Raw genomic sequence first — 26,213 nt, forward strand, 5'->3', positions numbered from 1 at the left:
CCGGGAGGGGGCGGAAGAGGGAGGGGGAGGCGGAGGTGGGGGGCGCTGAAACCTCGCGAGAAGTCGGCGCGGGGAGGTTCGCGACTGTGCTAGCGCGACCCCTGGCCCCGCGCGGCAGGGGCTACCTTCGGGGCGCCCTTCAGCGGCGAGGGGCCGGGAGGAGGCCGCGGATCCCGGCTGCCCGTGGGCCTCGCACCCTCAGCGCAGCCCGCCAGTCACAGATAACTGGGATGCCACCTGGCTGCGCCGGAACCGCACCCCGCGGGGTGCAGCGGGGTCAGCGGAGCTAGACGAAGCCTCGTGCGGGCTGCCCGCGCCCTCCTCACCCCTGCCCCTTCCCGCTCGCTGGGCCCGGCGCCTGTGCTCTGCAGGGTGCTCTCAGCCCTGATCAGCAGCCCTCCGAGGCAGTCACATCTCCCGACAGTATCCTCTCCTTCTGACGCTAGATCGTGAATCATCTGCAATGGTATCTCTCAGGCACAACAAAAAAGGAGGTGTACAGATTTGGCTCAAATTATGAAGATTGCAGATTAAGACCCAAAAAATGACTGTGGCGCCAAAAGAGCGGCTTCTGGACTTTTGATGGAGAGGAGGCTACTGCTGTTTTAGTGACTGGTAGTATTTTTTAGAACTATTAGGACACCTGAAGTCACTTAATTCAGCAAATCAGAACTGTCTTAAAATCATCATGACGATGAAGCTTTAAAAAATTCTAACTGGGCAGCCCCCTCGGGTTCCCTCCCACTCTGGGAGTTCTTCTGTCTTCTCAATAAATCCTACTTTCTCATCTTAAAAAAAAAAAAATTCTAAATAAAGACAAGTCTTGAACCTTGAACGATCATCTTAATACTATAAGAAAGGGATTGGCAGTAGTGGAAAAAAACTGCCAGGGGAGAGAGGGCGGGTTTGGCAGTTGAGGGAAACTGCTAGAGGCACACCTCATCAACAAGGGTATCTGCATAAGGAACATTTGTATACTTAACCCTGAATTGTACCCCATATCTTAAAAATAAGGGGAAAAAAAGAAAAGAAAAGAAAATATTTTACAATCACTTTTTACGTGGAAGCATTAAGATAAATAAAAATACCAAAAATATTAGACAAAAAAAAGATACCTATGTCATCTTTATTTTTGCTTCTGCTATACCTTTTGCGTGCTTACTACATTATCAATGTCAGTTTTATAAGAAAGTACATATGACATTCTTAGTTTCCTCACTCCTAACAGTTGGCAACAGTTATGCTTTGATCTCATACTACACAGTGGTGCTAGGAGACCCAACAATATTGTGGATCTAGGAGCGTAGACAAATTCATTAGTATCAGTTGATTCTAGCAACTCTTAGAAAGACTAAAGATTTTCAGAGACAAAGTGAGGTTTTCTGTTCCAGAGTCTGTGATTACTATTCCTCACTAACCTATTGCTTCTACCTGTCAGATACACAGCATTACATCTTGTTTTAACATAAGCTAATGGAAATTTGCTTTCTTAAAGCTACCATGAGTGATAAAAAGAAAAATTTATAATATATGAACATATATTTATTTTAGTATGCTGTCTCTGGTTTGTTTGTTTGTTTTTCCTCTTTCAGCCTGCCTGTTTTATGTAATCAATGCCTAAGAAAGACTGTGATAACTTGTTGCTTTATCACCACTTTCCCTCAATTTCTGCCTCTCTGAATTCTGGAAAGTTAGTTTTTTTCAAGGCATTTATTTTTTGTGTATATATAACACAGTTGTTCTGACTTTGTTTACTTTTAGCTAAACACAGCTTTCTGATTTTCTCATAAATTCCCAATATTACTTGCCAGAATTCTTGGACAGACTGATGAATTTTTATTAGTTGCGTGTTAAAAGCTGAGTAGTTCTAAAGAGAATTAGGGAGGTAATTCAATAATATCACATTGCTGATGAAAATAGCAAATTCTCCATCTAAGAAGATTTCAAATACACAGACATACACACATATATAGATATTGATTTTCTTTATGGTTTTAGTAAATTTGATACAGCTCTTGCAAATAATTTCTCTGACTAGAGGCTAAGTTCTGTGAGTAGGTTTATATTCAGAGAGCTTTGGGCAAAAGTCTCTTTATGTACCAAAGTTACACTAATAATGGCCGGGTGTGGTGGCTTCCAGCATTTTTGAAGGCTGGGGTGGGAGGATTACCTGAGCCCAGGAGGTCAAGACCAGCCTGGGAAACATGGTGAGACCATGTCTCTACAATTAAATAATAATAATAATTACCCCAGTTATGGTGGCCCATGCTTGTAGTCCCAGTTACTTGGAAGGTTGAAGCAAAAGGATGTCTTGAGCCCAGCAGGTTGAAGCTACCGAGGTTGAGGTAGCCATGATGGTGCCACTGCACTCCAGTCTGGGCAACAGAATGTGACTCCCACTCAAAAATAGAATAAAATAAATCAAAATTTTAAAAAATGTATACAGTGGCATAGTGGCTCATACCTATAGAGTCAGGACTTTGGGAGGCTGAGGTGGAAGGATAGCTTGAGCCCAGGAGTTCCAGACCAACTTGGGCAACAAGCAGAACCCCATTGCTCCCTTTTTTTTCTTTAAGTTACACTATAATTTTCCACACTACCTTCCCTCTAAAAGCCAAATCTCTTTAAGAATAGTTATTGTTTTCTTCTCATGTTTGATGGTTTGTAACTATAGCTACGCAAAACCAAATTATTTTGTTATACGGATACTTTTCTGAGTTTAATTCCCACAGGAAAAAATTATAAGAAAATATATTAGGAACCGTTTTTGAAATGTCAGGTAATATTATTGGATCAATTTAGATTCAACCCAATTTTCTCATCTTTTATGCCAATTCTTCTGAGCATTGATAACTTTTTAAGTGCCTCTGCTCCATAGTGAGAGCCCACACCTTTAAAGAAATATACACTATGGTTTAAGTAAAAAAGAAACATTCTGAAATATTAACAACAACAACAAAAAAGGCAAGGATTAAGCCAAAAAGGATTTTCAAGAAAGTATGTATCCCAGGGGATAAGTGATAAATTAGAAGTCAAGAGATCCAGACTATAGTCTTGATTTTGCTATATCTTCATTATAATGCTTTGGAGACCAAAAATTTCTATAAAATAATGGAGTTAGATAGATGGTCACCTTCTGACCCATGGTTTTAATGAACCAAAATGCTCCAAGCATATTAGTAAGCCATATATAGATACTTCAAAGCATTTTTCAGGTGTCATTTAAAAAAATCTACAGTTGGCTCATGATTGTTTTCTTCTTTCAACTTAAAATTCCATCCCCTGACCAAATTATTTTAAACTTTTACTATTTTTTAAATTGCAAATATATAAGTGACTTTAAGAGTTTTTAAATGTGAAGTGTAAGTGTAATAGACAGAAATGTCTTGTTGAACAAAACTTCTATTTAAATATGTTGCTTACTATGTTTTGCTCACTCTGAGCTCCAGAGTCTTGACCAGTTGAAAGTGGAGCAGTTATATCTGAGATCCTACAACAGGGCACATGAAGACCCCTCACTCCCATGTCCACTCAATTCTAACTGAGAGAGTCTCCCACCCAAAGGACAGACTGAAGTAATCTCCTTCTCTCTTGCAAGAGTTATCATAAACATTGCCCCTGCCCCCACCTTTGATGCTGTCTTCCTTAAGGGACAATTGGCAAAATCAAAGGAGACAATGCTTGGATAGGTGTGTTCTGTGAGGTCGCTGCCCCTTTCTGTGCTTCTGTCTTCAGAGTGCTAGCCACTAGGAGTCTGGAACTCAATTCCCCAGCATCCAGGATTTTGAAAGCCAAGTTACCCAAAACACTGAGGATCTGTTTTCTATTTTTACTAGCTCCTACTCCCAAACAAAATTATTCGCACCCCATCCTCTTTCCCTTAGCCAAAGGTAAGTGGTGTCTAAGCAACATTAAGCCAGGACCCAGCTCCTGGAACATAGGAAGATCTCAATAATGTTTATCAAATGAAGAGAATTGATTAGTCTTTTGAAGGGGAGTAGGTGGAGGCCAAGATGACAAGGCAAATTAGTAGACCAGGAACTACAGTAGTTCATCAGATGCTAAAGGAACTGATAAACCAAGAAGCACATCTGGAAATGTAATCAGCACAAATGGGAGGGCAAAGCAGAAAACAAGGGATAAGCAAGAAAGGAGAAGAGACAGAGTGTGATCATGGAGAAGAGTTGGTTCGGGAACACATTTTGTGATTTTGAGCTTCTAGTGCTGAAGTCATACTCTTACGTATTATTTGGCAGGATGCTACTGGACTAGAGCCTTAAAGCAATAGACTTCCCCCCAGGGAACTCTGCTCTTTTGGTCCTCAGGAAAATACAGCTCAATCCATGGCCAAAGGTCAGTGATTTGAGTGGCCACAGCTCCCTTTTTTGTTCTTATATATCCTGCTGTTGACAATAACCATGCTGTCAGTTGTATTTTTGTTTGTTTGGTTTTGAGTTGAGGTCTCACTCTGTTTCCCAGGATAGAGTACAATGGCACAATCACAGCTCATTGTGGTCTCAACCACCTGGGCCAAGGCAATTCTTCCACCTCAGCCTCCTGAGAAGCTGGGACTACAGGCACGTGAGCACCACCACCCCTGGCTAATTTATTTTTATGTTTTTGTAGAGACAGGGTCTTGCTGTGTTGGCCAGACTGGTCTTGAACTCCCGGGGTTCAAAGAATCCTCCTACCTTGGCCTCCCAAAGTACTGGGACTACAGGCCTGAACCACTGTGTGTGGCAGTTGTAAATATTTAACTAAGTTTAAGTCCAGTAATACACTTTGACCATTACATCTATTGTCTGTTTTATATAATTTCCAGGGTATATGTTGACAGTCTCTCACTGTTCAACTCCTTTTGTCTAGGTTCCCCAAACTCCTGTCTTTGTCCTCCATCTGGTGGCAGGGTCTTATGTGTTTGGGAAGCAAGGAATAGCAACTCCGACTTGCTACCACCCAAAAACAAGTAAGCACCTTCTTGATCATCATACCATGCTTTCATGTCTGATAGTGATTACAGTTCCTATGCCCATCAAAGGGTATCTTCTGGTAGATAGCCACAGAGTAACATAATGACCACTGATTGCACAAGTATGACATTAGATAGCAAAATAAAAACTGTAATCTTTCTAAAACTGTTGACTATATCCAGTAGGGCTAAATATATGCATATCCTATGACCCATCAGTTTTGCCTTCAGGTGAAATACTCAACAGAAATGAGCACTTACATCTACCAAAAGACATATAGAGGAATAATCAGAGTAGCATCATTTCTAATTAGGAACAAACTAGAAACTACTCATATGTACATCAAAAGTAACCTGGATACACTGGGCTTGGTGGCTCATGCCTATAATCCTAGCACTTTGGGAGGCCAATGAGAGAAGGTTGCTTGAACCCAGGGGTTCGAGATCAGCCTAAGCAACATAGCAAGACCTTGTCTCAAACAAACACACAGACAAAAAAAATCAAAAATTAGTTGGGCGTGGTGGCACTGCCTGTAGTTCCAGCTACTCAGAATGCTGAAGTGGAAGTATCGCCTGAGCCCAGAAGGTCAGGACTGCAGTGAGCAGTGATCATCAAGATCACGCACACTGTACTCCAGCCTGGGTGACAGAGTGAGATCCTGACTTAAAAAAAATAAATATTTAAATAGCTAGGTGCAGTGGCTCGAGCCTGTATTCCTAGCACTTTGGGAGGCCGAGGCAAGCTTGAGCCCAGGGGTTTGAGACCAGCATGGGCAACTTGGCGAGACCTTGTCTCTACAATATATCAAAAAATTAGCTGGGTGTGGTAGCACACACCTATAGTTCTGGCTACTTGGAAGCCTGAAGCGGAAGGATTGCCTGAGCCCAGAGGGTCGACACTGGGGTGGCCATGAGCCTGCTCTCCAGACTGGGCGACAGAGTAAGATTCTGACTTAAAATAATCAATCAATCAATCAATAACCTGGATTGTAAAAATGTGGTATCATCTATAAAAGGTATATAGGAATGCTATACAGCACATAACAGAATGCTATAAAGCAAAGAAAATTACTGAACTGCAAATACATCATGCAATAAAGGGAATAAATTTCATAGCAAAAGTTGAGTCAGAGAGGGCAGATGCAGAAAACTAACTGTATTATTCTATATAAAAGATCAAAAACAAGAACAACAACAAACATATGCAAGTAATGTGGTTTCCCTGGGAGTACAGTAGTGCCTGAAAAGGGAAAAAGGAACTTCTAGACTTCTGCATTGTGATCTGTGTGCCATTGACACAAGTGCATCCACTCTGTAAAAATTCACAGAGCCGTCTACTTACAATTTGTATATCCTTTTTATTTATGTTATACTTCAATAAAAAGTACATAAAATTTAAAAAGTAGATTTTCTGCTTAATGCTCTTATACTAATGTGTTACTTTCTAGAGGACTTTGCTCAGTTATGAACAATACAGCTTAGAAGGAATGTATAGGGCTTGAAAAGAGTTCGGTTAAGAACAATAGAACTAACTGACGAGTTGGAAACTAAGGAAAAACGTATAGCATCTTGCTATAGCCTAAAGAGAGTTAACAAAGGAGTTTTTAAATAATCATCTTTTAGTACCTGAAGGCTCCTAGGAAAATATTCTTTATTGATGTCCCTTATATAATAAGCCAACACCAAAAGGTACTTGGTATTTTAAGCAAATAACCTAGTGTTTTATAGTCTTTGACTTGTAGCATCTTCTCCTGTGAAATGTCCATATGGACAGACCCAGTAGGTATCTGGTTGTAAGGTCTAGTACACCTAGTACATACCCTTGTCTCTGGCTCTAACCCCAGACTCTCAGGTGTTGGATGGGGAAATTGCTTTAATGGCAGATAACCAAACAGAAGAACAGTCTTCAGAACAGATGGAAAGCTCAGCATAAAGAAGGAACCATTAGAGACATCAAGACTAGCATAAGGTAAATCAGTGTACATACATGCAGAAGCTTAGCAGAATGACAAACCAGTTTCATCTCTTGCCAACTCCAATTGATTGGTACTAGTTACCCAGAACACTGGGCTAAGAAAAATTATCAGGCAAGGCCCAGAATTCACAAGAAAAAGTGAATGAGTATCTCTGCTAAGAGGGACTGGGGACTGAGTTGAGTTGTAGAATCACCGTGATTTCTCTGACACTCTTCAATAAGAGATGTTGCAAAAAACAGCAGGAACATAATATTTGAACATTTTTAAGGGTTTCTGTAATGTGCACATAAACATTTCATATCTACCCAGGAAAGTTATAGAAGATGAGAAAGTATTTAGAGATAGCTTAGTCTAGAAAATTTGTTAACCTTTCTTAGTTTTGGCAGGGAGATGGGAGAAAAGTGCAAGTGGAAACTGTTTTATATAAAGCCCCCAAATACAAAGTAGACAACAGCAGAGAGTCTCTAATTGGAAGGGAAAAGAAAGACTCCTTTTCATACTCCCAGCATGGGGTCTGAAGTACCTCTGTAGAATCTTGGGACTTAAAAGGCACTAAAATATATACTCTAATTTTTTACTGATGAAGAAACCGAGAGGCTGCCATATTAAGTAATTGTTTTGGGGTTACACAATTAGAACTTGAGCCTACATATTCTGTCTTCTATCTAGATAGTTCCTATACTGGAATCTTCAGATATTGAGATAATTTAAAATTTAGATTTTCTTAAGGCACGTTAATTTGAGAGGAATAGGGTAATAATTGCATTAGCTCAAGTAAAACACATGTTTTAGGATAAAATTGTGTGGAATCCAGAGAAAAGTGGGACTATAGGTTTTAGGTTGTGTAGTTACCAGGTCACCGCTAGGGACCTACACAGTAAGAGCTCAAGGACATTCATTCTAACACACTGCTGTGAGCATAACTTGACCGCTAACTCCAACAGTCTCTGTGCATCGTAGTTCGAATTCTAAAGAGAAAACATTAGCTTGCTCTGGCCTATGGACATTTTTTATTTTATTTATTTATTGAATTGGAGTCTCACTGCCTTGCCCAGGCTGGAGTGCGGTGGCACACACCCGCGGCCACCTCAGCATCGACCTATCGGGCTCCGACGATCTCTCCGCCTCAGCCTTGCAAGTAGCCGGAACTACAGGCGCGCACTACCATGTCCGGCTAATTTTTTTGATTTATTCTAGAGAAGAGGCCTTGCCAAATTGCCCTGGCTGGTCTAGAACACTTAGGCTCAGGCAATTCACTCGCCTTGGCCTCCCAAAGTGCTGGGATTACAGGCTGAGCCACCAAGTCCGGCCCCTGACGTTTTTTACCTTTGTCAGTTTTTCACTTTTAGAACTATCAGCTGTGTCTGGAAGGAGAGGTGTTGAGTCATATGGAGATGCAGTTTCTGGAAAAGAGAGAGAAAAGCTTCCTTTAGAAGGCCCTGTGAGCCAGTAAAAGTGATATGCTGGTAAAGGGTTAACAATGGGTTCTGGGGTGGAAGAAGTGGGACATCCTTATTGGTAGCACTTGCAGATTTTCATAGTGTAAATACTCCTACCAGGAGATTTCCAACTACTAATGTGACATTACTGATTGCAGAGTTGGGAGGAGATGCAAGGGCATATCATTATATAGAGTTTCCATGATCCACATATGAAAGTTAAAACAGATAACAGCCAAGTAATTGGGAAGTAGTACGTTTTTAGAACTTATTATGTGTTATATTTATATTTACATAACATATGTAAATTATATTCATTTTAAGATAATTACACATTATGTTTATATAATTTTATATTAAATAATATCTCTCTTTAATAACTGCCTCAAAATTTCCTGAAAATTTAACAATCAACTCTAGTGGGTTAGTGCAAGCTGGTTCCAGCCTACCACTAGCAGATATTTGAAAATCACCATCTACATTAGAGAGTTTGGGCTTGGGAGCTCTTGAAGACCAGTGTTTGATTGACATAAGAAAAGGACAGGATAAGTAGGGCATAAGATTAAGCCAAAAATATCAGAATTAAAAATTTTCCTTTATGGGAGGATCGCTTGAGACCAGGAGTATGAGGCTACAGTGAGCTATGATTGCTCCATTGCACTCCAGGAAAAAAAGGATTGCCTTTAACTACAAAGGCCAAGATGAATTTGCCTGTCTTTTAATCAAGAGGAGGGAAACAACCCTTCTCATCTTCCCAAGGTTGTTAATTGGTTTCAATTAACCTCTATATAGATGTAGATAGTATGATGAAATGATTTTTGCTCTTTTCAATGAATTATATTTTTTGTTTCAAAGATTTTAAATCAAAGAATCTCTCAGGTCTGTAAGTACTGGATAAGTACAACTGACTACCCAGACCAGGTAGAGATTATTCATGAGCTGAGTGTGCAGGGATTCAGTAAAAATCTGTGCATTTAACAGCTGATACCCAGTAGGGACCAGCTCTCATTTGCTATTACTAGGTAATTGGCTCTGGTTTTATGCTAATGTTAATTTGTAGGTTTGATAAAAATATATTATATCAAATTTATAATACAATAGTGCAATACATCTAACCAATACTTACATTTATTATACTTAAAATTTATATTTTGTCCACAGGAAGGTATCCCCTCTTATGATAAAGTAATAACTAAGTGTTTGGATCACTAGGCAATATCTTATTCTGTTAAAATAAATTAGTTTGACTCAAACACTAGAGATTGATCTAAAAACAAAGTCTGAAAATATAGGTGTTCATAAATTCCTTGACAACTGAAGCATATCAAAACTCTTGCACTTCAAAAATGATTGCAATTTTTTTCTAGAATGGTCTCAAATCTTATGTTCAGGAAACTGCAAACCTCAGACCACCACATCAAGGGAAATGAAGTGAACCTTTTACATGATGATAAGACTTTATAGAAAACCACGAAATGAGCTACTCTCACATCATCATGCAGGTGCATGGGTCTTTTTGAACAAATTATTCCAGAATAAGGAAGCCTGTGTCTCCATCCTTCCAGGGTTATACAAGGAAACCACTTTTGATTGGTATTTTATTCTGTGTAGTATTTGTTTTAGGGCATACGCTTTGATCAAAATCTATTTATTGGAGACCTGTTCTCTATTAGAAGCCATAATTTCCAATATCTAGAATTAATCATTGAGCTCTTGGCTATTGCTAAATAGAAATGTTATACTGAATTATTAAACATCTATGTGCATGTGAAGTTTGTCCCTAAAGTGAATTTCAAATACAGAGCCACACAAAAAATTAATAAAACCAATATACAAAACTAGAGGTTATCCAAACCAGGTGCTTTCTCAAACTGAAAATGAACCAAACGAAGAACACAAAGGTGAAACTTGTACTAATAGAATAATTCATCACTTGAATTCTTATAAAAGTAGGAACATGATAAACAGATTTGAGAATATGGTGTAAATGCTCCTTTGTTCTTATTTCCAATCTGTATATTAAAATTAAATTTTCTTTTAATCTTTCTTCATTAATTATGAAGGGTTGACATGGTATCCCGCTAGAAGTGACTAGGAAGTTAGGGATGTGAAACTAGAGCTTTGGGAAAGAGGTGTTAAAGGTAGTAATTGGCCACTATGTAGCTTGTGTTGACATTTAACTTAGTTTCAAATGTGATGTTAGTAAAAAATATATTATACTTTGAAAGTTTACATATGCTATAAGTGAGTTATGTTAGAGTCAAAAATTATAAATTATGTAGCATCTATATAATCATAAGTGGAAAGCAGATATATTTACAGAAATAAGTGTTGGATTTAAGAGAACTTCAGAAATTGGAAACTCATGTGCATATGAAAATATTTTACCTTCATACTTGTTTTGATAAAATATCAATATGTGAGTTCCACAATTAGGAGCATCCCTATCTCCTTTCAAAGTCTGATTTTAAGGCAAGGATAATTTAAGTACTTGAAGAGATAGGCTTGTGAAAATGTGTGTATAAAGTTACTGAATTATATTTTTTTATTAAATTTTATCTTAAGATTTGAATAGAGAATCAAAAATTGTTAGGCTGAATGGAACCCTAGAGTTCTAGTCTAAGGACTGTGTTTTAGAGAGGAGAGAACTGAATGGCTTATGAATGGAAATTTCTTGATCTGGCTTCTTTCTGTCTGCTTCCCCTTTTTCTGACACTCCTAACATAAGATGTAACTTCCAAATGCCTCACTGTTCCCTGGATAGCCTTAGTACTCCCTGCTGCCTACTTTTAATAAGTCATCATGAATTTCCCCCATCGTAGCAATACCACTGTAATGTAATCTGTTCCTTTACTTGTTTGTAGTTACCAGCTAGATGACAAGCTTCAGGAAGGTAGAGAAGAAATTTTGTCCTTTAGCAAACACAGACATTGCCTTATATAGTAAGACTTGCTATATAGTAAGAACTTATGTATTTTTTGAATGAGTGACAAACACAACATTTGTTTTTGTAAAGTTACTGAGAACCCATGCAAATTTAACATAAATAAGGATTCTTTCGTCAGAAAAGTAAATATGAATTGAATTATTGTTCAAAATTCAGAAACTCAAGTCTGTAATCTGCTAAATTAAAATAGGATTACCCTGAAAAATACATTTCATTTGTAATTGCTCATTAGAAACACTTATAGTTTATAATATTGGTAACTTTAAGAACGTAATAGCGGATCTGAGATTGCTAAAGTTAATCATAAAAGGCTGTGTTCTGAACCTTTTATCTATTTAAAAAAAATTCATGTAGAGATTATTTGCTCCTGTGATTGTGTCTTCTTTTTGTTGTAGATTCTGGTCATTGCAATTTTATAGATGATAAAGTTCTCGAAGAAGAGCCTCTCTTTTATTTGTCTTATATGACAGCAAAGTAACTCTGGATCCAGTTCCTTACCATTTCATTTACTTGACTCAGCTCCTTGTCCTTGAACTCATCTCACAATTTCATTGCCAGCTAGAAACTTATAGCCTTGTTCACAGGAATAGCTTGAGTCAAATATTCTCAGCGTCAACACTTTCAAGGTGTCCCGACAGCTGTTCAATATCTGCTGAGCCGCTTTTTATTTCTCATCTAGACTATTGACATTTTCACAATTTTTCTGTGATTTTTATCTTCGCCAATGACCTGCTCATGATCACAGTGCTTTTTCTTATTTTTCCACTTTTGGAAGTGAGACTTAGATGAAGAATTTACCAACAATATGATTGGAAGCTGGAGAAGTGAAACTTGGCAGCATTCGTTCCTGTCTATTAAGTTCTCTCTTGGCCTTATTAAGGGTCTGGCAGCGTATGGGACCACACCGTCCTCTAGTGGCTGACCCCATGAGAGGCCGGTGGCCACTCTCCCACTGTGGCAGACTGTCCTTTCTCTCAGTATGTGACCCAGGGGTTATTAGTTTTAAGATAAAGGTTATTTTGCTTTGTATTTTGCTTTCTAATAGTCAAATTAAATTTTACATCTTTACACATATATTTTATGACTTAGAACCATTTTTAATTGGAGGAAATAGAAAAATAAATTCAAGAAGTCAAAGCAAATATTTAAGATTGCTGAAAAAGTCTTAAGGAGCTTATTAGTCAGTCAACAGATATTTATCAGCTATACAAAACATGCTGGGTACTGTTGTAGGTGGGATAAACATTAATGACCAGAATAGATAAAGACCCTTGCCTGCATGAAACTGACATTCTAGTATGAGGACTCCATTAATGAATATGTGTTTCTCCTTAGAATAACATTCAAACCAGATGCCTTGTAGATATGACATATGTCAACAGCCATACTATTATGAACTGCATTCTGAACATTTAGTAATGTCACTGACTTTGTCTGATCTTCACTATCCTGCCATCAGGGCAAGTAGGAAGTGACTGGCAACATGTCACTTACTAAGCGCCAATACTAGCCCCAATCATACCTTGCCATCCAGATGTATCACTCAGCTCCTTTGTGCTGCTAATATTTCTTTTCTCTTTTTTTTTTTTTTTTGAGTTGGAGTCTCACTGTCACCCAGATCGACCTGCTGGGCTCCAGTGATCCTTCAGGCTCAGCCTTCCAAGTAGCTGGAACTACAGGCGAGTGCTACCACGCCTGGCTCATTTTTTGATTTTATTGTAGAGATGAGGTCTCACCAAGTTCCCCGGGTGGGTCTCGAACCCGCGGGCTCAGGCAATCCACTCACCTCAGCCTCCCAAAGGCACGGGATTACAGGCTGAGCCACCGAGCCCAGCTGCTAATATTTCTTACTCCAGAAAGGCCATTAGAGAAAGCTATTTATGTCTTCCTAAATTGTGTGCCAACATTTAAGAAATGCCCTTTTAGTTCTCTCGCCATTTCTCTTCTCCCAGTTCTCCTCCCTATAGGGATAAAGACTTATACCTACGTCTCCACCTCTAATTTGGATAAACTTTTGCTGAGTAATTTTTGCCTGGGGCTAGACTCCACTTCAACACAAATGAGACTAGTTGTTTCAGGCCTCTAATTAGGAGACAGAAATGGATAAATAAGACTTTAGTCATTGTCACCACTTTGCTTGAAAGAATGCAATTTCAAGGTAGTTTAATAAACAATAATCTCATTTTCTGACTCTTAAAGAGAATGTAATTTATCTATATTATTGATGTTACCACAGATTAAGCATTTGTTTCTCCATTCCTATAATGGTGTTTTCAAATTCTAGCTAATGGTAAGGAGATAAAATTAACAAATTCATTAATTGTTAATATCTACTAACTTTCTAAATTTTATAAATAGATTCTTTATTTGGGAGAATATCACTTAAAGAAATAAGGATTTTGATGGCAATTCTATACCCTTGGAAAATGCAATTTATTTGACTATTGATGACTTAATTTTTAAATTATTATAATAAAAATACTCTTTTAATGTTTATGTGGCATTGATTGAAGATGATTCACATTTAATTTAAAATACTGTTTCTTTACATTGAAAATGGAAAAATTCACAACAGACACACACAAAAAATGAAATACCTCAGCATCTTCCTAACCAGAGAAGTGAAAGACCTTTACAATGAGAACTACAAAACACTGCTCAAAGAAATCCAAGAGGATACAAACAAATGGAAAAATATTCCATGCTCATGGATAGGAAGAATCAACATTGTTAAAATGTCCATCCTACCACAGGCAATCTACAGATTCAATGGAATACCCATCAAATTACCAACATCATTCTTCTATTCTTGGAAATGACAATACAGAAATTCATATGGAAACACAAACGACCATGAATAGCCAAAACAATCCTTAGCAAAAGAAACAAAACAGAAGGTATCACACACTTCTAGACTTCAAACTTTACTATAAGTTTACAATAATCAAAACAGCCTGGTATTGGCACAAGAACAGGCACATGGACCAATGGAACAGGATAGAGATTACGGAAGCAAGATCTCAAGTTCTCAACCAATTCATCTTTGACAAAGCCTCCACCAACAACCACTGGGAGAGGAGAACCTATCAAGTTAATGGGGGGAAACTTGCTGATCACATGCAGAAGATTGACCCCTACCTCTCACAATACACAAAAATCAGCTCTAAATGGATCAAAGACCGAAATGTAAAATCTCAAACTATAAGAATCTTAGAAAATGCAGGATAAACCCTTACGGAAATTGAAACTGGCAACCAATTCCTGATCAAAACCCCAAGTGCCCATGCCATAACAGATAAGATAGACAAGTGGGACCTCATCAAACTGAAAAGCTTCTGCAAAGCAAAAGAAACCATCAAGAGAGTGGGAAGACAGCCCAGAGAATGGGAAAAGAATATTTGCCAACGGTATATCTGGCGAAGGCCTAACATCTAGGATCTACAAGGAACTCAAATGTGTTGAAAAGAAAAGACAAAGTACCATTAAAAAGTGGACAAAAGACATGAATAGATACTTCTCAAAAGAAGATATATGGGCAGTCAACAGATACATGAGAAAGTACTCAGCCTCACTAATCATCAGAGAAATGCAAATTAAAACCACATTGAGATACCACCTAACCCTGGTAAGAATGGCCATCATTAATAAAACAAAGAACAACAGATGTTGGTGAGGATGTGGAGAAAAAAGTACGCTTCTACACTGCTAGCAGGAATGCAAACTAGTGCAACCTCTTTGGAAGACAGTGTGATGATTTCTGAAAGAATTAGAAATTGACCTTCCATATGATGCTCTCCTATTGGGAATATACCTGGTGAAACTCAATCATCCTACCAAGAGTATAGCTGCACACGCATGTTTATTGCAGCACTATTCACAGTAGCAAAAACATGGAACCAGCTGTGCTGCACATTGAAACTGGACTGGATAAAAAAAATGTGATACATATACACAATGGAGTATTATGCAGCCATAAAGAAGGACAAACATATGGACTTCGTAGCAACTTGGATGGATTTAGTCTGTCATATTCAGTGGTCTATCACAGAAACAGTGTACCATATGTTCTCTCTTAAGCGAACCTTGAACAATTATCATAATACTATAAGAAAGAAACTGGCAATAGTGGAAAACTGCCAGAGCAGGGGTTTGGGGGAAGGATCAGTAGTTGAGGGAAACTGCCAGGGGAAGGGGGAGTCACACCTCATCAACAAGGGTACCTGCATAATGAACATTTGTATACCTAACTCTGAATTATTCCCCATATCTATAAAATTAAAAATTTAGCCGGGCTTGGTGGCTCAGCCTGAAATCCCGTGCCTTTGGGAGGCTGAGGTGAGCGGATTGCCTGAGCCCGTGGGTTCGAGACCCACCTGGACCGGCGAGACCTCATCTCTACAATAAAAAAAAAAAAATTAGCTGGGAGTGGTAGTGCGCGCCTGTAATTCTGTCTACTCGGAAGGCTGAGATGGAAGGATCGCCGGAGCCCAGCAGGTCGAGGCTGTGGTGGCTGGGAGCAGCCACTGCACTCCTGTCTGGGCGACAGAGTGAGACTCCAATTCAAAAAAATAATAATAATAAAATAAAATTAAATTAAATTAAAAATTTTAAAGTTAATAAAAAAGAAAATGGAAAATTAAAAACAAAGAGCCTAGTGGCATCCGTGAATACACTCATAATAAAATAATAAAGAAGTGAAAAGAATACCAGGTATAATGATTTTTCTTAATCCATTTTTCAATTGCTGATTCTGGGAGCAACCAAATAATGTAATGCATGAGAGCAATGATGCCAATTTGATCCACTTTTTTTTTTTTTTTGAGTCAGAGTCTCACTCTGCCACCCAGGCTGGAGTGCAGTGGCACACCTCACTGCCACCCCAGCGTCGACCTGCTGGGCTCTGGCGATCCTTCTGCCTCAGCCTTCCAAGTTGCCCGAACTACAGGCACATGCCACCATACCAGGTTAATTTTTGATTTGTTGTAGAGATGAGGTCTCACCAAATTGCCCAGGCTGGTCTCGAACCTCTGGGCTCAGGCAATTCTCTCACCTCGGCCTCCCAAAGTACTGGGATTATAGGTATGAGCCACTGTGCCCAGCCAGAACCACATTTTTAAAGGTATACTTCAGTTGCTCTAAAGAATCAACTTTTATTACTATTTGGGTGTTTGCAGCAAAATTTGATAAGAACAGCATTGAAACTGGATATGAAATATTTTAATTTACATTATGGTTTTCCCATTACCTAAGTGAGATTAATCTGAAAACCGTTTTCCTCTGCAGAATGAAGGTGTTTGGTTAAAGTGATCTAGCAAGTTCTTTCCATGAAAAGAAAAATATAAAATATTTTCACAGTATAATTATATGACATATTCAAAAGATGACAGATCATATGAAACACTAATAAATGATGTGTATTTAGCCCAGGGTTGTAAAATAGGCTACTTACAAAAAATTTGTTTATTTTAGAAGCATACTTAATTCTTTATGACCCATCTCAAAATACTATTAATCAAACTTTTCACTGCAGGAAGTATAAAAATGATTTCTTCTGTGTTCCAGACAAAAAGCATTGTTAGTTTTGATGATGCTGTAAATCTCACAAACCATCTTTATCTTTTTGCTTCCTAGAGTGGAACATGGAATTTTAAGTGCCCTAAAACCCAGGGAAAATTGATAATAAATATCTTCATTAGAATTACCACTTAAATATTGTAGTACGAATTGATTTTCCTACACATTTGTCCATGTAGTTTCTATAATGCTTCAATTTGGATAGACCCCCACTTTATTATCCCAGTTTGATAGAGGTAAAAACTGAATTCCAGATAGGTAATATAATTTTCCCAAGGTCTCATAACTATTGAGTGTTCACATCTAGCAAGGTGAGTAAGGAAAAAAAAAAAAAAAAAAACAAAGTAAAAAATCAAATGATCTCTCATTAATCTCATTGCAGTATGGGGCTGAATTAGAGTAGCAGCCACTCCTGAAATAAGGAAGCAATAATTAAGATGTTCAAATTGAGCCAAATTTTTGTTGTGCCTGAATATGCTCTCCAAATTATGTGACTTCATAGTCAATCAATACTCTTTTTTTTCACATATGTCCTACACAGTCCACAGAAAATAGGCAATCTATTCCGGTCAAGGGATGAAATTTTGTGCAGACTGAGACTCTTCCATGAATGTAGTTTGCATTCAGAAACTCTGATTTATCTCAATTATCATACATCATAGCTGTTGAAGTTAGATTTTCTCTCCTATATTAAAGTGCATCTAATTTCTAAGTTATGACTGCTAAAAAGTTACCTAAATCTTTTATTTAGATATAATTTCATGCTTACAGAAAAGTTGCAAGACTAGTATAGAGAACTCCACATTTTTCAATTGTTAGCATTTCACCCCATTTGCCCAATCATCTGTTCTCTCTCTCTCTTTCTGCAAGTAAGTGTATATACATTTGTCCAAACCAGTAGAAAATAATTTTGATGACATCATAACTTTTTACCCAGAAAGTTTTATTTTGTATTTCCTAAGACTTTATATAACCACAGTTCAATTGTCAAAATTAGGAAATTTAAAAGAGATGCAATGCTGTTATCTAATTCATGGTCTATATTCAAATTTTGTCAGTTGTTTCAATAATGTCCCTTATGGTTTTGTTTGTCTCTGGTTCAGGCTTCATACCAGGATCATACATCATATTTAGTTCTCATGTCTCTTTAGTAGCCTTTAAATTTTTTAACCTTTCTTTGTCTTGCTTGATTTTGACATCCACCTTAGAAGAGAACAGGCCAGTTGTAGAATGTCCCTCAGGTAGGGTTTATCTGATGTTTCTTCATGACTACATTCAGGTTACGCATTTTTGACAGAATAAGTAAATAACATTATATACCTCATAGAGTACCAAGAGGTACATGGTGTTAATTTGTCTCATTAATGTTGTTTACTATTATTACATAATTAAGAAAATATTGTGTTCATTAGATTCAACCACTATAAAGTTACTATTTCTCTTTGTACTCATGGCTCTTCATCAAACTTTTACCCACTAGCTTTAGCATGCATTGGTAATTTTGCCTGGACTAGCAATAATCTTATGATGGATGCAAAATGGTCATTTTCTAATTTCATCATTATTTCAATATCTATTAGTATTCTACTATCAGGGAAATTTTTCTCTTCTCCCTTATGTATTCATTTGTTTGATAGGTTGAGTACTTAAACAGTTACACTCAAATATTCTTGTTTTATTTAATAAATATCTTGTTCCTATCATTATTTACTCTGATGCTCAAATTGTCCCAGATTTGTTATGTTCCTTGGACATGTCCTCATCATTTTCCTGAGTACATCCTTGCCCCAGTCCTGGAATCAGCCATTTCTCCAAGGTTCCCTGGGCCATTTTAATAGGAGATTGAATTGAGAAACCAAGATCTAGGCACTAGGTGTGCTCATTTCCCTGAAGTATGTTTGCTTCTAGGCTCTTTTAATGAAAACACACACACACACACACACACACACACACACACACACACACAGGCACCATCTATTAATACGAGAGCTTGAGAGCTGAAATTCCAATTCAGCACTAAAGGATTAATTGTAGTCTTCCCTCTTTTCATATTTGAACTCTATTTTTTGTTAATGAAACCCATAGGTCTTATTATCCTCAATATATTGATTCATTTGTTCAACCTATAATACACCACTCTAACTCCTGCCACTAAAGATAAGGATCTTTCTCACTGAAGCTCAATGTTTGTTTGTGTGTATTTGTGTGTGTGTGTGTGTGTGTGTTTATCTTTAGACCTTGATAATATCACTAAAAAACTCTATTCGACAGTTATGTGGGTTTCTTTTTTTAAAAAAATACTATTATTGTTCTCTTCTGTGTGGTTACATTATTCACTTGAATACTGCTAGGTTCATTTCTTCCTGGCTATATCCATTCTCCCCATCCTTGATTCTTTAATTTTACTTTTAAAAAATGTAAGACATTGACATTTATCCCAAAGTAAAAACTCTAAAACAAGTTCTTAGAGAAGTATCACTCCTCCATTCCTTCCATTCCATTCCATTCACATTCATCCCCCCAATTAACCAGGTAACCATGTTCATTCGTTTTTGGTTTATCAATTCTGTGTTTACTTTTTGAAAAAATAAACATATATGTAGAAGTTTCTCATTTTTCTTTTTTCTTACAGAAAACGTAACATGCCATATATATACCCTTTTGCACTTTGCCATTTTCATTTAACAATATATCCTAGACATACTCCATGTTAGTTCATAGAGATTTTTCTCAGTCTTTTGTTTTCAGCTGTATAATTCTTCGTTGTGTGAATGCACATAATTTATTCTGTTTCCTATGTATGAAAACTTATGCTGTTGCCAATATTTTGTAATTACAAATCATAAATAATGTTATGAAAACATACTTCTATTTTATTGTGGGCATAAGACATGACTTTAAAATTAGCTCTATTTCTTTTCCTCAAGTTAAACACATGTGGAGGCATCAAAAATTATTAATTCTTTTCTTGTGTGTAAAAACAAAGATTCATGACAATACGCAGACTAGAAAGCTATGTAGGGATTATATAGTCTGGAAAACTGTGACTACATTTTGTGGAAGTAAAAGTTGTACCACATATTTGTATAACAGCAGGGCAAGTGTGGTCTCTAGGAAGCATAGGTAGAGTTGATTAGATTGCAGTGTATACTTAAAAGTTGAATAATGCACTCTTGTAAAACACTCTTCAAAATTATTTAACTTCCCATGATATCATCACAGCATGGGCAAAAAAAAAAAAACTTTAGTGTTATCTTTTCCTGTCACGTGACTAGTGCAAACAAAAGAAATCCTTATCTTTTTGTTTCTATTCTGGTCCTTTATAAAATGGCAATAAGCACCATTCAAAACTTTCACATTAAAGATTTGGTTTGAGAAAAAAAGATTTATTTTGTATTTCAAGCATGTTATATTTGCTAAATTATAAAGCAGACATTCTTGCAACTGAAGTTGTCTAGCGTGTTATATATATAGAAAACTTTGTAGTTTTGAAATCATCTTCCTATATATTTTCACATTTTCACCTCATAGCAACCCCAGGCATAGTGAACTAGGCAGGAGTCACTTGTCCTTATTTTATAAATGAGGAAACAGATATTTACAGAGTTTAAGGAAATTGCCCTGTGATGTTGAGCTTTAACATCGACCAACGAACTAGAATCTAGGACAATTTTTTTCTCTATAAAGCAGGATGTGTCTATCTCATAGGGTTATTGTGACAATCAAACAATGTAATGCACATGCAAAAGCTAAGGTGTACAAAGATGAGGTAGCTCTATTATTACAATATTTTAGCTTTCATGACTATGCGAGAAAAATTTGCCATATATAAGCAATATAAGAGATTTGAACAGTCTGGAGCTATAGATCACACAGCAGGACTTAAAGGTTCACATGGGGAAATATAGACTGAACTAGTACCTCTAGGAGCAGGTGATGATAATACATATCCATTGTGGAATAATTAACAGCATTATATGTTACACAGAACTTAGACCTTGAAACAAACCTCATTAAAAGGCACTTGATCTAAGTTTAAAACCTTTAAGTATCTCCTCTTTAAAAGTGATCAATGCATGTACTGGCTACTTTAGTTATCCCGCTATGAGATTCACATAACTTTGATCTAACTTTCTTTGATTTAACACTGCAATTAAGAAGATTTGGTTCAAAGTAAAAGCTCATTGGTTGATGTTTTATACTGATGTGATAATGTTTACACAGATGTGCTTTGAAATCTTGATTATGGTGGATTTGGGGGTCCTACCACAAGACAGACTGCTGTTATTTGAAAGGTGAAATAATATAACATTTACCTGGAATGACTTTTAAAACAGACTTAGCAATATACGTTTCTAAAGTGATGTATCTGTTTATTGTTTTAGCCAGTGTTTTTGTTTTATTTCATATCTATCAACAGTAAATCACTTGCTTTGAGGACTCTTTTATAACTTGGTTGCACAAGGGTCAGTACTTAGGCCCCTAGTGATGAAAAGGTGTAACTATACCCACTTTAAAGCACCTGCCAATTAATTAGAAAAAAACCCCTTCAGAGCAAATAAAATAAACCAGTCAAATCCAACTGAGCTCCCAGGTTTAGGCTTTTGCTGAACAGACCATGAAATAAGACTGAACAACTAATCTTCAATGAGTCCCTAAAACTTTTTACTCAGGGGAGCATAAATCTGCTAAATGATTCTCAACTCTTCTGTCACTGAAAAATTTTAACAGAAAGATCTCGAATTTAACGAATGATACACATCCAAAGCTTCAAGGTTTAAATGGACATATATCTAACTTCGTGTCAATGACTTTTTATTTTAAAATATGCACAGGCACACTTAAATTTTGTGAGTAACTTTTGAAGTCTCAAAATGTATCAAGAATCAACACTATTTCCATTGTTGTTTTTAGATTTTATAATTAAAATGTGAACCAAAAAAAAAAAAAAAACCAAAACCTAGCCTTTAAGAAAATACAACTAAGAAAAACAAGGAAGTGCTCTTGGACTGTATTAGGACCCCAGAGGCCACTTATCATTGATGACACTATTCCAGATACTCATTTTCTATTCATGGCAAATTAAAAGAATATAAATCATTTCTTTTAGCCTATTTGGATTTACCTTAAATACTTTGATTCACGATTATATTATTATATTATGCTAATTAAAAGCTCATGACCTTAACAAATAATTTAGAATTTTCATATATATATACATACATACATGTATATGTATATATGGCAATCTTGGTTATATCATGTGCTATCTAAGTAAAGATAAACATTAAAGAGAACTGGGGGAGGGGAGGGTTTTCCTAACCTAGCCTTGATTATGTAAAGAAAATCCCCATCTAAATGATAAAAGAAAAGAGTAATGCTTGTACATTTTATTAGTGTTTTAAAATTAGTGAGTTAAACTGTCAAAGCTTTGATTTTCCTTTCATGTGTGTCTGGGCAGGTCTAAGCCTCAGGTAACGCCCTTTTTCCTTCTCCCTCTCTTACCTGGTTTCTTTGCACCTGTCCACTGCAGGCTCCCAGCAGCTCCCAAGGAGTCCAATTCTCCTCCTTTTCTCTCCTTTTCCTCCTCCTACCCATCCCCTCCTCGTCTCCCTCCCTACAACCTGCCCGCCCTCCGCCCCCCTTTCCTCTTCTATATACCTGCCAAGCTGGGCTCCTTTCTCGCAGCGATCTATCACTGCAAAGGAGCTCACATCAAAGGCGGTTGCACAGCAGCGGCCGAACAGCATCGCCCTTGTCCCAAAGACAACCCCAGAGAGGAGACTGCGCCTCCCCGACGTGGCTGGCCAGCTTTGGTCAAGTGCGGGAATGATTTTTGCGAGGGCATGGATAGAGAACCGTCAAGGGCCCCTTTTGGTCACTTCTGAAGAGCGAAAACGTGTTGAGAGGAGGCCGGTTTAAGATTTCAAACAGAACCTCCCCAGCTCGCATGAAAGGACTTGATTAGCATATGTCAAGAGGACCCGCATATATACTCGGTGTGTATGTACACAGGACTCTGATCTGATCAGTTTGCGGAGTTGGAGCCCCAGCCCCCAGCCCCAGCCCCAGCACGGGCAGCGGCAGCTATAGATGTTTCTGCAAAGCCAGCAGCGAGCTCCCACCTAGGAGAGAAGATCGCTATTCCCGTGCCAAGTCCCTCCAGCGACCTCACAGGAGTAATCCGGCCTTAACTTTTTGCGCTGGTTTTGCTGTGATTTTTTTTTTTTTCTCTCCATCCATCTCCCCCGCCCCCCCGCCCCGCTACACTTTTTATTGGTGGGGGGCGTCTTTTGTTTTCCGGATCCCCCGCCTCTCCTTCTGGCCCCTCCATGGCTCCCTTAGCCGAAGTCGGGGGCTTCCTGGGCGGCCTGGAGGGATTGGGCCAGCAGGTGGGCTCGCACTTCCTGCTGCCTCCTGCCGGGGAGCGGCCGCCTCTGCTGGGCGAGCGCAGGGGCGCGGCGGAGCGAGGCGCGCGCGGCGGGCCGGGGGCGGCGGAGCTGGCGCACCTGCACGGCATCCTGCGCCGCCGTCAGCTCTACTGCCGCACCGGCTTCCACCTGCAGATCCTGCCCGACGGCAGCGTGCAGGGCACCCGGCAGGACCACAGCCTCTTCGGTACGTACCAGCATCCCGCCCCCACCCCTCCACTTCGGCTCCTCTTCCGCTCCCCGTGCGCCTCCCTCCTCGCCTGCCAAGGGTGTCAGAGCCCTGCGGAGCCTGGAGTCCCTATGGACCCATCCGGGGTGAGATGCAGGCTGGGCCTGCGGGGCGGACCAGCGCGGGAACAGGGAGAGATTTTCCTGCCCGCCTGTGGCCGCAGCCTCTAGCAGGCGGGTAGCTCTAGACGTAGGGGCGGGAGGAGAAAGGGTGGGTGGGACGCTCCTGGCCGTCTTGCCTGTCCTTTATTACTGCCGGGACACCAATACCTGAACTCAGAGTTAAGTTTCTCGCGCTCCTTATCTCTCAGGGAGTCCACTCCCCCCCCCCCTTAAATGCCTATGTGATTTTTCTCCTACTTCCCCCAGGACCGCCCACTTTGCAAAAATGAAAAACAGGAAGCATTGCTCTTCTTTAAACATGCCCCACAGCTATGCAGTTGATTATCCATCTGTAGCTGCTGTCAGGGGGTCGCTCTTACACAGGAGCGAGCTTTTACGTGTCTACCCAGAGCACTGTAACTATTCACGTGCAGAGGTTCCTTAGGCACCTTCACTCCCGTCGGTTTCATCTGGCTGCAGATCTCTGAGCTCCCAAAGTTCTGCCTGAGTGAAAAAGAAAAAGGGGGTGGAGGGAATGGGAGGGGGGGGGGCTACCCAGCTACTGAGCATGCCCAGTTCTTAAGCCATCTCTTTAGAAATCGTGAAGCGCCAAAGCAAGGATCTTGGTATTGACCTTAGGTAAGAGGAAATGGGAAAAGGAAAGACGATATGGGTGGGAACACAGAGGAACATGTTTCTGAATACTTCCAGCAGTGTCTGGGAGGAGAAAGGGTTAAAAGAAAGAAACAAGTGGATCATTTAGACAGTGTCTTTATAGATTCTACATTGGGAAGGTCTGTACTGTCAACGACTCCCTGACTAGCTGTGTAACTAGCAAACGCCCTCATCAGTCTGAGGCCTAGTTTTCTTGTCTGTACAATAATGGGGTTAAATTAGACAATCTCCTTAACGGGCTTTCCGGTTCTAACATCCTAGGATTTTCCCCCATAGCTGAAGTTTTCATTATATTAACCTGCTAGCAACCTGAAAAGATTTTGATGACCAGACTTTTGGCATAATTAGAGAGATTCATCATGTTTTTAAATAAGGTACGATTTATTTGTCAGCAGCAACATGAAAGGGCAACACAGTGTTAATTTTCCTTTCCTTTCCTTAGCACTATGGAATTCTTTGAGAATCCCATCTCTGAATGACCCTCTTTTATTTTGTCCTCATCCTCTGTACTTCTTATACTTTTTTCTTTTGGACTTGTAGGACTCATTAACACTTTGGAGAAGTGTAAATCTCCATTTGAGGGGCATTTGTAATTCTAGATGTAGAAATAAGCATGTGGAGGTCATTTGGTAGCACTTAAAGGCTTAGAAAATTAACTTTTAAAAACCCATATGTTTGCAGCTTCCACTGATCTCTTCCAAATTCCTATTGACCATCAGTCAAGAGTGTCATGACCTAGTGGCCAACCTGGGGTCACCTTTGGAAAGTGGTTTTTAAATTGAGGAGGCTTGAGATTCTGATTTTAAAGAACTTACTGACACCAGGTGGCTCAGCTCTCTTTCCTTTAAGGATGACTGCACTCCACTCATTGCAGTAAAATCTTCCAACTACCATAAAGATCTAGAAATGGACACAAATGTGATAATGCTTCTAGATAGAGCAGGCAGAAGTTAAGCTTAAGTACTATTCAGATTTATTCCCTGTGATGCACAGTGTAGCCTTGAAAACACTCCTTTTAAGACACTTGCAATTCAACTGTATTCTGCTCCTCAACAACAACAACAAAAGCGCCTCTTCTGCTTTGTGTCCGTTTATAAGACTGACCCTATGGGGAGAAATTAGTAAATATTTGTAGACTTAACTTTCATTAATGGTATTTAAAGCAATTTCTTTAGGAATAGATGTTGCATATCAGAATTACCATATTGCCAGCACATTTTTTTCGGCTAAAATGTTGTATAATTATTTAGCAGTTGCTAAAATATAATTTAAATGAATTTTCTGCTAGTGTAAATCACTCTATGGCGGGGATTGTACATAGGAACAAAATATTCACTGTTTCACCAAAGGAAAATAACTCAGATTAATCTGGTAACCTAAAAGAGTGAATGGCCTCTTTACTATAATATATTATAGTGCATCCTAGTGGCCTTCAATAGCTCAAACATCATAATTTACTACAAGGAAGTTGAGAAGAAAGTTTATATTCAAACTATATAACATATGCTTCTCTTTATCTATTTTTGCTAGTGCTTCAATTACTCATTATTAAATTACTTTGTTGTTTTTCTTTTAAACCCTTGTCTGTGTCATCAAAGTAAGGGTTTTGAAAAAGCTCAACAAGGATCATTTGAGTTGTTTTTGCTAATTTTTTGGCTTTACTATTTTTTCACTTTTTTTTTGCTCATTTTTTATTAACTTGGCCATGATTAAATAAAAACTCAGAATATCGTATTTTTAAATTTCACAACATCAATAGACTATAAATAGAAAGGTCTCAGTGAGCTTAAAATAATTTCCTAGCTGAGTTACCTCTGTATTTATAAGAGTTTTTCTGCACAGTAATACGGTAGGAAGACCTTACCTAATATG

General features: G+C 38.5%; 2 protein-coding genes across 2 annotated transcripts in view; one reads left to right on the forward strand and one right to left on the reverse strand.

Annotated features, from left to right (window-relative positions):
- The window catches only part of MICU3 (mitochondrial calcium uptake family member 3), a 112,053-nt gene extending 89,398 nt beyond the window's left edge, over positions 1-22,655 (reverse strand). Inside the window, exon 1 of the mRNA XM_021714009.1 lies at positions 22,530-22,655. Within this exon, the coding sequence (XP_021569684.1) occupies positions 22,530-22,655 (126 nt within the window). The remainder of the gene's footprint in view (positions 1-22,529) is intronic.
- A 420-nt stretch (positions 22,656-23,075) lies between these two features.
- Positions 23,076-23,735, forward strand: FGF20 (fibroblast growth factor 20). Its single transcript, XM_008061208.1, has one exon. The coding sequence runs from the start codon at positions 23,238-23,240 to the stop codon at positions 23,733-23,735; it is 498 nt and encodes a 165-aa protein (XP_008059399.1). The 5' UTR covers positions 23,076-23,237.
- Positions 23,736-26,213: the final 2,478 nt, after the last annotated feature.

This window comes from Carlito syrichta, unplaced genomic scaffold (genome assembly GCF_000164805.1).
Source record: "Carlito syrichta isolate Samal-C Ts95f unplaced genomic scaffold, Tarsius_syrichta-2.0.1 Scaffold305146, whole genome shotgun sequence".
Classification (NCBI taxonomy): domain Eukaryota; kingdom Metazoa; phylum Chordata; class Mammalia; order Primates; family Tarsiidae; genus Carlito; species Carlito syrichta.